Here is a 14,934-nt window from a genome sequence, read left to right on the forward strand (position 1 = left end):
AATTCTTTACTAAATAAGGGCCCATGAAAACAGTAAGAAAGCAACTAATAAAATTAACAGCAAATCGTTCACACAATTTCCTGAGAAGATAATATACAATAACATTAGGAAGGATTCTATTTTTTTGACAAAATTCCAGATATACATATATGCATACAAGGTGAAAAAAGAGAAACAACTAGTTTCATATCAATAGCAGACATATAACTTCCTATATTTTTTAATTCACTATTTGAAAAATGATACAGCTCTCAAGTGAGCATTCATTTATTTTTTAATATTAACATTATGAATATTCTAAGGTAAAAATTCCAATTCTAAACATACTCTAAAATTTTACATCTATCATAAGTCTGAACAAACCAAACCAACAATCAACCAAATAAAAAGTCCCACATAAAAGCAAGGACTAAACACCAAGATGCAATCTTGCCCCAAAACTGTACTTTGCACCAATTTAATAAATGAAGCCCTAGGTAAATCTGGGGGATCTAGCTTTTACCCTCTCATCTATTACTAACATATCATGGAACTTCAGTGTCACTTTCCTTATTAGTAAAATGAAGGCCACGTAAGTTAAAGATTCATCTGATATTCTTTTGAACAACAGAGATGACAACATCAGAAAGTCTAGCTCGAGTTGTTTTGTATAGTTAGCTCTGGAGATAAATTATTCAAGCACTTCTAACACTTTCCTTTTCTCCATTTTTTATTACAGTAATAGTTTATATAGAGTAAAGAGCACAAAATGTAGAACTCAATTTTACATGAATACATACACACACCTGGGTAACCACTACTGAGATGAAGACACAAGAATATTCCCAGCATCTAAGCAAACTATTTGTATCATACTACCATCCCTGAAAAGGTAACAATTATTCTGATTGTAATCACCCAAAATCAATCTTAACAGTTTCTGAACTTAATATGTAGATGTTACATATACTCTTTTGTACATACACTTCATATTTATATACACTATGTACACCCTTGTAACTGGCTTCTTTCACTGACCATTGTCAGATCATCTATGGTGTGTGTAACAGCAGTTTGTTATTTTCATTACTGAACAGCATGTCACTGTTTGAATATACCCAACTTATCCATTTGACTCTAGGTAGACACTGGGTTGCTCAGTTTTGGGCTATGATAAGTAAAACTTCTTTGAACACTTTCAAATATATCTGTTTGAGAAAATAAGCACTAATTTTTTCTTGGGTTTATGCCCAAGAATGGAACTGCTTTAACAGACATTGACAGAGAGGTTTCCAAATTAGTTTTACCAAGTTATACTCCCACAAGCAATATATGAGAGCTGCAATTTCACATCCTCACCAACACACGACATTGCCAGTCTTGTTCATTTTCATCATCATCATAAGGGTGTGACAGTAACTTACTGTGGTATAAATAATATTTCTCTGATTACTAACGACACTTTTTCATGTGTTTACTCACCATTTAGATATTTAAAAGTGGTTTCTGTTTAAGCCTTTTGACCATTTTAAAGAGACATCAGTCTTTCTTACTACTTATTATTTTAAAATTCTACATAAGTCCTTTGTTGCATGTATGCATCACAAATCTTATCCTAGTCTGTAGCTTCTTTTATCACTTGTTTAATGTTACTTTTTTATGAAGAGAAGTTCTTAATTTTAATAAAGTCCAAATTATCCATCTTTTCTTTTCAGTAGGTTGCCTTTTGTGTCACCCATTCAAAAAATCTCAAAAAAAACATGAAGACATTCTCTTCCTCTAGAAGTTTTATTGTTTTAAATTTAGGTCTATGATCAACTTCTAAATTAGTTTTGTACATAAAGTTAGGGGTCAAACTTTGCTTACTATTTTTTTTTTTTTAAATTTTAGTTTTTTTGTTTTTTGTTTTTGAGACAGAGTTTTGCTCTTGTTGCCCAGGCTGGAGTGTAATGGTGTGATCTCGGTTCACTGCAACCTCCGCCTCCCGGGTTTAAGCAATTCTCCTGCCTCAGCCTCCTGAGTAGCTGGGATTACAGGCATGCGCTACCATGCCCAGCTAATTTTGTATTTTTAGTAGAGATGGGGCTTCTCCATGTTGGTCAGGCTGGTCTCAAACTCCCAACCTCAGATGATCCACCCGCCTCAGCCTCCCAAAGTGCTGGGATTACATGCCCGGCCGCTTACTGTTTATTTTACCAAAAGGATATCCAACAATCTGAATCTCACACCATTCATGAGAAGACCACCCTCTTCCACAGGCTTGCAGTGGAGTCTTGTCATTACATATATGTATGACTTATGCATGTAGGTAAGGTCTTCCTCAGGTGTCTATTCTGTTTCATTGCTATTGTACATTTGCTTTCTACTATCCAATTTCTGCTTTTATCATTGTATCCATCTCTCTACTTGAATTTATAATGGACTTTTTTTCCTTTTAGCATCCCGAGATAGAACTTAGATCATTAATGTTAAGCCTTCCATTTTTACTAATGTATATATTTAGAGCTGTAAATTCCCTTCTGAGAAATCCTATGGCTGTATCATACAAGTTTTGATGTTTTCTTTTTATTGTTGTTTGATTCAAATTTATCTTCTAATATCTATTTGATTTCTTTTTTGACCTACAGATTATAGAGAAATGTGCTGCCTAATTTTCTAACATTCATTAAGTTTTAAGGTTACCTTTCTGTTATTTCTAATTTCATTCCACTTTACAACATATTCTGTATGACATCAATCCTTTGAAATTTGTTGAGATTTGCATTATAGCCAGGAAATGGTCTATTTTGGTAAATGTTCTACATGTACTTCAAAACAATATACAATCTGTGGTAGTTTGGCACAATGTTCTATAGTTCTACCAATTAGGTGAATTTGGTTGTGTAATTTAAATCTTATATTGCCTTACTGACTTTTAATCTGATTGTTCTATCCATTACTGAGAAAAGTTTACTAAAATTTCCAACTATAATTGTCAATTCTTTTACTTTGCCTTTTACTTCTCCCAATTTTTATGTATTTTGAAGCTACATTATTAGGTACATACAAATTAAATTTTTTTTAAGTAACTTTTATAACTACGAAGTGGCCCTTTTGGCTTCTAGTAATATTTCTTGCATAAAGTCTATTTTGTTATTATTATAGCGTAACCAGCTTTCCTTTGGCTAATGTTTTCACGGTGTATCATTTACCATATTTTACTTAGGATCTTCTCTGTCCTTATGTTACTATTTAAGGTGTATTTTGATAAACAGCAGTTAGTTTTTTTCTATTCAGCCTGTTTTTAATTTAATAATTTAGTGCACTTACACTTAATGTAATTACTGATGTATCTATATTTGAGTCATGCATCTCCTTTCAATTTGTTCCGTATGTTCTTTATTTCTCTTCCCTTTTTGCCTTCATTTAATTGAGTATTTTTGCTTTCCATTCCTTTTATTTGGTCTCTGTTAGCTTTAAAATTATACATTCTTTTAAAATTCAGTGGTTACTCTAGAGATTGCAATATGTATCACTGATATATTAGTATATCTTAAATTAGTATTGGTATTACTTCCTGAAAGGTACAAGAACCTTACAACAGTTTAGAACTCTATGTACTTCTATTCCCTTTTGGTGCTATTGTCATACATTTGATTTTTACAGCTTCTAAGCCCCTCAAGACTTGAGTGTCTATTCGACAATATTATTATTGTTGATTTAGATAGCCAAAACTGTTTTGTATTTACCCACAGATTTACCTTTTGCATTCCTCTCTGTTCCTTCTGCAATTCCATGTTTCCATCCATTTTTCTTTCATCTGAAGATGTTCTCTAGTATTTCTTGTGGGCCAAGCATACTGAAGAATAATTATTTCAGCTTTTGTTTGTCTGAAAACTAAGACGTTTCATCTTCATTTTTGAAAAGTAGTTTTGCTAGTTATTGAATTCTAGATATCAGTTTTTAAAAACAATTCTGCTAGCACTTTAAAGTCTGTCAGGTAATGTTTACTTTCCACAATTCCTATTTAAAAGTCTGCCTTCGGTTTTATTGTTGCTCTTTGGAAACTAACGCATATTTTTTCTCTTGCTACTTGTAAGGTTACCTCTTTGTTTTTGGTTTTCAGCTATTTGACTATCATATAGATTTTAAGTGTGGTTTTCTTTATATCTACCTCACTTATAGGTTGCTGAGGTTTCTGAATCTAGATAGATGTATTTCAGTTTTGAAAATTCTCAAACATTATCTCTTCAAATATTCTTTCTGCTCATTCTTTGTTCTATCCTATAGGGACTCCAATTATGTTAAACTTGCTGGTTGTGCTCCTCATATCTCAAACTCTGTTCAGTGTTTTCTGTTTTTATCCTGTTCAATTTAGACATTTCCCTTTAACCTGCCTTGATTTGTTAATTTTGTCTTCTGTTGTGTCCAGTTGGCTGTTAAATTCATCCAATGAGCTCTTAATTTCAGATATTACGCTTTTCAGTTTTAGAATGTTCTTGTAGCTTCCAATTCTGTATTGAAATTGTGGATTCCAATTCAATGTTGAATCTGTTTTGTCCATTTTGTTTGTGATTAACTCTATGTTCTTTAACAAATTAATCATGGTTAAAAATATTAGTCTGCTTTCTCTTGTAACTATCATTTGGTGGTCTGGTTCTATTTTCTACTTTAAAAAAATTATCAGTCACTTTTCCATGCTTCTTTATATATGTGGTAATTTTACAGCTTTAAGTATAAATGAAATATAATAAACTGCATATATTTAAAGTGTACAATTTGATAAGTCCTTCAATTTTATTCTTCCTTTTCAAAGTTGTTTTGGCTAGTTTAGGCCCTTTGCATTTCTATATGAATTTTAGGATCAGCTTGCCAATTTCTATAAAAACGTCTGCTGGCATTTTAATGAAAATTGAGTCGAGTCAGTCTGTAGATCAATTTGGGAAGAACTTACTTCTTAGTAATACTGAGTCTTCTGATCTAGCAACACCCTGTGTCTCTCCATTTATTTAGGTCTTCTTTAGCTTCTCAGCATCTATTTTAGTAGTTTTCATTATACAGGTCTTGAATATCTTCTGGCAGATTTTTCCCTAGGTAGTTTATATTTTTGATGCTAATATAAATGGTATTTTTTAAAATTTCAATTTCTAATCATTTGGTGCAAGTATATAGAAATGTAATTCATTTTTGCATACTGATTGTGTCTGCAACCTTGCTAGTTATAACTCCAACTAGTTCTAGTAGCTCTTTTTGTAGATTCTATCAGATTTTCTGCAGAGATAACCATATTATTTGTGGACCAAAAGAATTTTACTTCTTCTGTTCCAATATACATGTCTTTTAGTTCTTTTTCTGGGCTAACTGCACTGGTTAAAACCTTTAGTTCTACTTCTGAATATAAATGGCGAACGTGGACAAAACTGCTTTCTTCCTGATCTTACGGTGTAAGCACTCAGTCTTTATTATCTTACGCTTGATATTTTGTGTAAAAGATCAATGGTCTAAAAACAAATGTAGTATCATATCCTTTGTATACTTCAGAGAGAGATATTGAGAATGGATTTTGGGTTTGGTGTGCGAGAAGATGGATCATAGTTTAAATGTACTGCCTTTTTATCTTTTATAGCTGGGAGGCAGCAGCTAAGATCTTAGATTGATAAATCAGGAAATTAGTGGTATAATAAATGGAGTTTTTGTGGTGGCCAATAGAAATTTTAAAGGGAGATAATGCTTTTCAATTTTCTACTCTGCTGTACTTTTGGAAATTTTAAAACCATATTCATGTTTTGCTTTTAGAATTAAAATAAACAATATATAAAATAAAATAATAATAAAAAAAAAGATCAATGGTGCCTCCAAATGTACAATATTTCACGAAAGAGGGGACCCCTTTCCTTATATTAGGCTTCAGGTATGATAGGGCTCACAGTCAATAAGGGAGAAAGCTGGATTGGGCATAAATTGCAATTTTCCTAAGACTTAGTCCACTTTTCATTCGTAACTGTTCCTTGGGCCAACTGTGCACAACATCAGAACTAAGGAAGTGACTGACTGAAACATTAGTTAGGTGCCTAGCAGTTCCCTTCCCAAGTTTCTACTGTCTTGTCAGCCCTCCTCCTCCTCCTGCTACTACTTGTTAGCCCTCTTCCTACTACTAGACTACTGAAAGCCCAGAATCAGCAAACGCTCCCAGGAAAGAAAATGTCCAGCAATTGTCAGTTTACCTTGGACAGGCTCCCCCCTATCCCTTGGAATTCCAATTTGTCTAGTCATTACTGTTTAGACGGCTTTCCAACGTCTTTTTAAAAATAAAAGTTTTGTAATTTCCCTGGCTTTTTTATAGTCTACAGTGAGAACAATAAACTACTATGACATACTACCTTCCCTATCAATAATCACAATTCTTCTCAATACTTTCAATTTGTATCTTTAATAACTGGGTCTTTTAAAAACCAAAGGTAGGTAAAGAGGAGTTACCAATGATCTAGCAGTAGAAATTAAAGGGACAGTAAAAGTTAACTTTCTAATGTGGTTAAAATGCAGAGCTTTTAAACAAAAAAGATGTTCCAAAAATTTAACATTTATTCTAAGTACTAAAATAAAAGGATAAGATTTATGGTAACTAACAGTAGTAGGTAATTATTTGAAAATTCTGCCCCAGAATAGTTAGAGTGGGTAGTTGTTCCTGGCCTCCTGACTGTACATTTTTTTAATGCCATATCTCAATATGCCCTTTTAACACATGACTATGAAAGAACCTATAAAATCAAGTTGAATACGGTAGCTTTTTTTTTACTCAAAAGTGGCCAGATCTAGGGACAACTTCAGAAGTAAAGAGTAAAAACACAATTAAGTGGGGAAGAACCTTCTTTACTTCCTTATAGGAGACTGGAGACTATGTACTTTCCATAAAGTCCCGAATAATTTAAAATGCTGTATACATTTTAAAAGGGAACCAGTGGAGTAGAAAGACAAGGTAAATACTTGTCACTGAAAAAAAAATCCCAATTATTACCCTAAGAAAATAATGTGTTTGTCTATAAATAAAATCTACGCTAGGAGCTTTATTTAGTAAGATCAATTTAAATTCAACACGTTGGCAAAGACCATCCTTAAGTTAAAAATCAAAGACAACAGGTTAAAGTTTATCAGTGTTTTATCAAAAGAAAAGCAGCAGGCTAGGCATGGTGGCTCACACCGATAATCCTAGCACTTTGGAAGGCCAAGGCAGGAGAACTGCTTGAGGCCAGGAGTTTAAGACCAGCTTGGGCAACATAGTGAGACCCTGTCTATACAGAAAAAAAAAAAAAAAAAAAAAAAATTAGCTGGGCATGGTGGCATGCACCTATAGTCCTAGCTACTTGGGAGGCTGAGGCAGGAGGGTCACTTGAGCCTATGCAAGGTTACAGTGAGCTATGATCATACCACTGCACTCCAGCCTGGGCAACAGAGTAAGACTCTGTCTCTAAAAAATACCCAACAAAAATAGAAAAGAAAAGAAATAACTAGTTTTCTAATGATTAGGATGAAAAGAATTAAGATACTTACTGATATACTTAGAGTTTCATTCTTGTGGTCAAAATTCATTTTTCCACAATAGGCCCGCTGAGATAGTAAGTTGTCAAAGTACAATTTGCATCGTAAAGTCAAACACCTTGAAATTTAAAAATTAGGCACATTAATAAGAAGGCAAAGGTTTTTTAAAACTATATTCAGCATGATCTAAGCATGTTAGAAAACCAGATGGAAATATGCTGAAATGTAAACATTGGTTATTCACTTACTAGTTGAGTTTTAGGTAATATTTTTTCCCTTGTGTCTTTATATTCATTTATGTCCCTACATTTTCACCAGTTCATTTACTTTTATAATAAAAAAATTAAAGAGTCATCTCACGTTTAATATAACACATTATACCATAGTCAGTGCTTAGGAATGTATCAGTCATTCAACTAATTAATAATCTAAGGCATTACCCTAATACATTACAAAGATATTTTGTCCTTGAGAGGATTAACTCTGACGGTGACAAGATAAACGGACAAAGTATCTATTTATTTTGCCTCCTTCCAATTTCATAGTCGCAAAAAAGCTAAGGGCACTCTCTTAAGCACTGGGTACCTCTAATGCCTTACACTTTGCTTGGCACAATGCAAACTCTATCTTTCCTTCTCTATATATTAGATGGCATTTTACTGTAGGGAACTTTCCCTTCTTCCTCAATTCTTTATTTCCTTATCTAACTTTCTGTGTATCAGAATAGATTAGGGAGTCTTATTCACTGGCTTTATTTTTACATTATTCACACCATCTATTACTATCCTTATTGAGATCCTCAAACTATCCTAGATTTTTCCAGTGGGCACCCCCTTCAAGCTGGATCATGTGTCCTTTCATCATGACTCCCCCTTTTTTTTGAGCCCTTCCTTCCTTTCTGCCATAGCATGAGGTTCATCTGTACCTTCCCTGCCCAGCTCTGGAATCCGCCATTTCTCCATGGAGCCCTGGTTCCTTTCAGCGGGGAATGGTATTTAGAAAATAAGATCTGTGTGGTAAGTCACTGGCCGTGGTTTCAGAACATCTTTGCTCCCTAGTAAGCCTAAGGCTCATTTCTCTGGTACTCTTTTCCTTCCTATTTCCCTCCCTGAACTGCATTAAATTCCCACACTAGAAATCACTGATAGCCTGAGTTTCCTTCTGCTGCCACAGCAACCACTGCTAGCTGGTTTTCAGAGTTTTCTATTAACTTTTCTTTCAATACAGATATGTATTCATTTATTGCTCCATTCATGGGATGTCTAAAAGAGACTGTTGTCATAAAATGGCAAGGTTCTGGCTGGGTGCGGTGGCTCACGCCTGTAATCCCAGCACTTTGGGAGGCTGAGGTGGGTGGATCACAAGGTCAGGATATTGAGACCATCCTGCTTAACACGGTGAAACCCCGTCTCTACTAAAAATTAAAAAAAATAAGCCTGGCGTGGTAGCGGGAGCCTGTAGTCCCAGCTACTTGGGAGGCTGAGGCCGGAGAATGGCGTGAACCTGGGAGGCAGAGCTTGCAGTGAGCCGAGTTCGAGCCACTGCACTCCAGCCTGGGCGAGAGAGCGAGACTCTGTCTCAAAAAAAAATGGCAAAGTTCTCCAGAGTAAAGACATAACAATTTTAAAAATTAGGTCATTTTCACTCCCTTTCTAAGACTGAGTAAATAATATGAAATATGTAAGTGGTAAAGAATCATATGAAGGTAATACAGGCATACTTCAGAAATACTGCAGGTTCAGTTCCAGACTACCACAAAAAAAAGTGAATATTGCAATAAAATGAGTCACACACATTTTTTGGCTTCCCACTGCACACAAAAGTTTTGTTTACACTATTGTTGATATTTTGACTTCCTCCCATGAATCATAAATGTTCTTAATGGTATCTAGAATGATGAGTCCTTTCCAGAAGGTTTTCAATTTACTTTGCTCAGATCTATTGAGGAATCACTATGTACAGCAGCTATGGTGTTAAAAATATATTTCTTAAATAAAAGACTTGAGAGTTAAAATTACTCCTTGATCTATGGGTTACAGAATGGATGTTAGTAGGCATGAAAACAACACTTTCTTCTTGTATATCATATCAGCCCTTGGGTGACCAGGTGCACTGTCAATGAGCAGTAACATTTTCAAAGAAATATTTCTTCTGAGCTGTAGGACTCAATAGTGGGCTTAAAATATTCAGTAATCCATGATGCTACAAACAAATGTGCTCTCATCAGGCTTTGTTTTTCCATTTGTAGAGCACATGCAAAGTAGACTGCACAATTCTTAAGGGTCCTAGGATTTTCAGCATGGTAAATAAACATTGGCTTAAAGTCATTAGCTTCATTTGCCTCTAATAAGAGATTTGGCCTGTCCTGTGAAGCCAGGCATTGACATCTCCTTTCCAGCTATGAAAGTCCTAGATGGCATCTTCTAATACAAGGCTGTTTTGCCTGTGTTGAAAATCCATTGTTTAGTGTAGCCACTTTCATCAGTTATCTTAGTCAGATCTTCCAGATAATGTGCAGCTTCTGCATCAGTGCTTGCTGTTTCACCTTGCACTTTTATATTACAAAGATGGCCTCTTTCCTTCAACCTCATGAACAAACCTCTGCTAGTGTCATACTCTTCTTCTGCAGCTTCCTCACCTTTCTCAGCCTTCATCGAATTGGACAGTTAGGGCATTGCTCTGGATTAGGTTTTGACTTAAGGGAATGTTACAGCTGCTTTGATCTTCTATCCAGACCATTGAAACTTCCTTCATATCAACAACAAGGCTGTCTAATTTTCTTATCATTAGTGTGTTTACCGGAATAGCACTTTCAATTTCCTTCAAGAACTTTTCCTTTGCATTTACAACTTGGCTAACTGGCACAAGAGGCCTAGCTTTCGGCTTATCTTGGCTTTTGATATACCTTCCCCACTAAGCTTAATCATTTCTAGCTTTTGATTTAAAGTGACAGAAATCCTACTCTTCCTTTCACTTGGACACTCAGAGGTCACTGTAAGGCTATTAACTAGCCTAATTTCAATACTGTTGTGTCTCAGGGAGCAGGGAGGCCTAAGGGGACAGAGAGAGATGAGGGAATGAATGGCCAGTCAGTGGAGCAGGAAGAACACACACAACATTTGTTGATTAAGTTTGCTGTCTTATATGGGCACAGTTTGTGGCACCCGAAAACAATTTCAACAGTAACAAAGATCACTGATGACAGATCACTACAACAGATTAATAGTAATGAAAAAGTCTGAAATATTGCAAAAATTAAACAAAATATGACACAGAGACATTAAGTGATCACATGCTGTTGGATAAATGGTGCTGACAGACTTGGTTGAAGCAGGCTTGCCATAAACCTTCAATTTGTAAAAAATGCAACATTTGTAAGTGCAATAAAGTGAACTGCAGTAAAATGAGGTATGCCTGTAAACTGTAAGACCGGTACTTTACAAAAAACCTTTTAAATACAAATTTCTGAGTAATGATATAAAAATAAATCCTACTGCATCTGGAACAGATTTATGTAGTAATAGAGATTGGGTTTATTCTTCTGCCTGAAACTAAAATACGAGACAAAATACATAAAACAAGCGTTTTCAGACTCTGGCTATCTTCAGGCTCCACATTTAATTCTAGTTCTCTTGCCACTTCCACCACATCTGCAGTCACTTCCTCCGCTGAATCCCTCAAAGATATCCAAGGGGGTTGCAATTAACTTCTTCCAATCCCCTAGAACAGGCAGTTCTAGTCAAATGATCTCTGAAAGATAGGAAACAAACACTGAACCCTACCAATGCCCCACAGTGCTCTTCACCCAAAGAGGACAAGGGAGTAGAAACCAAAGTAGAGCTGTTGCTCTTGTTTGAGGAGCTGGAGCTGGGAGTCTGGGGTGGCAAAATAAACTTCAGAGGCTCTACAAAGGGTTCTGTTCCAGTCTGGAGCTGAGTACTGGTCAGTGCATACGTGTGAGGACACCATTTGAGGTTGGGAAAAGAAATATCCAAAGGAAACAGAATTACGACAGCTCACACACGACCAGGAATAGTTCATGTTCTTACTGGCTACAGCGAGGACCTCGTGATTCATAAAGTATCGGGAGAGTACTCAGAATAGCACTGCCTCAGAGGTAGGAAAAAATTAGCCCGCAACCAACGGCTGCTCTAATCTCATCTAACAAGGCTTAAAAGTAGCCTCAAAAGGGTATAAATGGGTCCTATTCAATTCAAGTCCTACTAATATGCCTGTAAAACTGAAAAGGGAATTTCAAAAACTAACCTATGCTTTCACTAAGGAATATAAGAGCTAGGTACTTTTTTTTTTTTTTTCATTGGTACAGGCTTAAGATGGTAGAATTTTTGGTGTAAAGACAGTTTTAAAAAGCATATTACTGAGGGAATTTGCCTGGAGAAACACAGAGGCAAATGGAAGAACGAGGGCTGCCTCGGATTCATGTACATTAAAGGGCCATCCCTCCCTATCAACTATCCTCTGTTTATTTCCGCCACTTGTTATCAGTTGGAGTCAATCTATCTCTGTGAGTCTGTACATCTCTGGATATACTAATATCCAGTTTCCCTAATTCTGTATTCATTTATCCAACCAACGTATATTGGTATGTATCAGGTATGGTTATAGAAACTAGAGATACAGCAGTAAACAAAACAGAGTTTCTGGATTCATGGAGCTACGTCATTCTAGTAGATTACGGTAAATCAACTGAGGTATTACCTTTATAGTTCCTACCAAATGCTTGTATCCATTAAAAACATGCAATAGCCAAGGGTAAAATAGGCTATTTTAGAACCAATGAGTTCCCTTTCAAAGGACCTGTTTAAGCATAAAGGACCTATTAAGCATAAAGAATATCTAACAGAGTGCAACAGTTGGATAAGCTCACTATAAAGAGTCCTGCAGATTCAGAATTGTCTGATTAAATTAGAGAATCCTAAGAACTGAATAACAAAGCAAGCATTTAATAGTCTTTGCTATAAGAGAATTATATAAATAATGTGAAAACAGAGAAACACAAAAATGTACAATACATAGTAATGTTTTCCAACGTACTTACCTTCTAAATTGTTGATATGTTTTGAATCTGTGGTCCATGATTTCTCCCAATAATTTAATAAACTTTTTTAAAGTCCTTACTTTATTATCTAGATCAAGATAGGTCTCTCTTGCTTCTTGGTACTGCCTATTATATAAACAAAATATTACGTAAGAAATATGCCACACGTAAAAAACCTAAGAGTAGAATCTGAAACAGATTTAACTGGGAAGAATAGGGAGAGGCAGAGAGTACTAAGGGGACCTAGCAGCAGTCAATTTCATAAATTTCCAGTGAAATTACACTCCCAGAATGAAAGGGTGGTACGGAATGAGACAGTACTACCCGGACAGGGAAGGAACAAGGTCCAAGCCCTACAGGAGGCAGAGACAGTGTGTGAACAAGTACCCTGGTGGGGCCTAGAGGCGGCAGATCTTAGAGAATGCCAGCAAATACACACCTTCAAAAAGGGAAGGGGTCACACTGGAAGAAAGGTTTCCTTCAGTAACAGATGCCAATAAAAGAAAAAAAGAACTCAAGCCAGCATTAGAATCCACCCTCCCCTGTCCTAAACAAGATAAGATCAAAGAGGCAGAGATGGCATGGCTACTCAAAGTGCTATTACAAAAGGCAACAGCCTTTTACTGTGGCAAGCCTATAATTGAATTAGCATGAAAGGCAATGCTGGTCGAGGCTCCCACAGCTACCCTTCCCATTCTCCTTCAAATAACTGGTCCAGGAAAATTCAACTAATTAAAAAAATAAGTAACAAAAAACGCTGGCACAGCATCCAGATATTTATGGGGAAAATATGAAAAAGAACAGCAAAACTCTCCTACAGACAAAGAAAACTTATTAGAACAGTGTTGCCACAAAGCAGATGAAAATTATAATTGAACATCATAAATTAAAACAACAAAAGAGGCCAGGTATATTGGCTCATGCCTATAATCCCAGCACTTTGGGAGGCCAAGGTGAGAGGATTGTTTGAGCCCAGGAATTAGAGACCAGCTTGGACAATATAGCAAGACTCTATCTCTACAAATAATAAAATAAAAATCAGCCAGGTGTGGTGGCATGTGCCTGTGGTCTCAGCTACTCAGGAGGGTGAGGCACAGGATCACCTGAACCCAGAAGTTCAAGGCTGCAGTGAGCCATGATTGTACCACTGCACTTCAGCCTGGGTGACAGAGCAAGAGCCTGTCTTAAAGAATAAAAACAAACAAACAAACACAAACACCAGACAAGTGCTACCAGGAAGGAATACCTCAAAGCAGACAAAAGAACTGAAAGAACAGATAAACAAAAGAAGGTAATAATCAGACAAGAGGAGTAGGTAAAGCAAGAGAACCCACAGACAGGAAGGTAGGAGGGCTAGAACCTCCTCCTAAAAAGAACACACACAGATATGAAGACAAAATGAGAAGACGCATAGGAGAAAAGAGAAACGTGGAAAACACATAGATGGAAAAAAACATAAATGAGAAAATCAAGCAAAATGAAAAAAAAAAAACAGACAAAAGGGTTAGACAAAATGATAACTAGAGAAGATATAGATATCCAACATTATAACTAAAGGCCGCAAAAAAAACCAAAACAATGAAACAAAATATTTTAAAGTGAAATTCAACAAAATTTTTAAGAACTAAAGACTTAAATCTAAATATTGAAAAAGCAATGTTTAACAATGAAAGAATCACTGAATTCTAACATTCTGGACAAGTTACAGGACATAATAGACAAGCACCAACATAAACAAGATGCTCAGGAGAAAAAGTATGAGCTAAAGATTTTATATTAGGCCAAACTATCCTTCAAACATAAAAGCTAAAGACAAATTCTTATCAACTTATAAAACATAGAAAATATTCATACACACCATTCTCAAGCAAAAGAGAACAAACAACTTTTCAAATGGCTGCATCGTCATGTGGAAAAAGACAAAACCTATTCCTCACACCATACATGAGAATAAACTCCAAAAAAATCACAGATATCATGTAAAAAATGGACATACAGAAGTACTTAAAAATCATAGGTAATTAGAACATGTGGAAAAAGGAATAAGAAAAAAAATCGTAGGTGAATACCTCCATAACCTAGATGCAGAGAAAAGCATTTTAACTATGACCCAAAATCCAGATGTAATCAAAGAACGACAAATTGAACCAAATAAAAATAATCTTTTCATAGCAAAAAATATATGTGCAAATTCAAAAAAGAAATCAAGAGAAAAATTTGTAATATTTGGCTAATACTCCTAATACACACATATATGTTAAAAACTTAAACTTTGAGGGGAAAACACTATAGAAAACAATTTTAAAAAAGAATAGATAATTCACAAGGTATAAAATGATTCTTAAATACATGAAAAAATGTTAAGTTTTATTCATAATGAT

General features: G+C 35.4%; 1 protein-coding gene across 1 annotated transcript in view; it reads right to left on the reverse strand.

Annotated features, from left to right (window-relative positions):
* SMC6 (structural maintenance of chromosomes 6) overlaps positions 1-14,934 on the reverse strand; it is an 87,696-nt gene that overhangs the window by 8,858 nt on the left and 63,904 nt on the right. The window contains 2 exon segments of the mRNA XM_017871423.1: positions 7,507-7,612; positions 12,554-12,679. Of these exon segments, the coding sequence (XP_017726912.1) occupies positions 7,507-7,612; positions 12,554-12,679 (232 nt within the window).

The sequence above is a fragment of the Rhinopithecus bieti genome, unplaced genomic scaffold (assembly GCF_001698545.2).
Source record: "Rhinopithecus bieti isolate Rb0 unplaced genomic scaffold, ASM169854v2 scaffold_4781, whole genome shotgun sequence".
Classification (NCBI taxonomy): domain Eukaryota; kingdom Metazoa; phylum Chordata; class Mammalia; order Primates; family Cercopithecidae; genus Rhinopithecus; species Rhinopithecus bieti.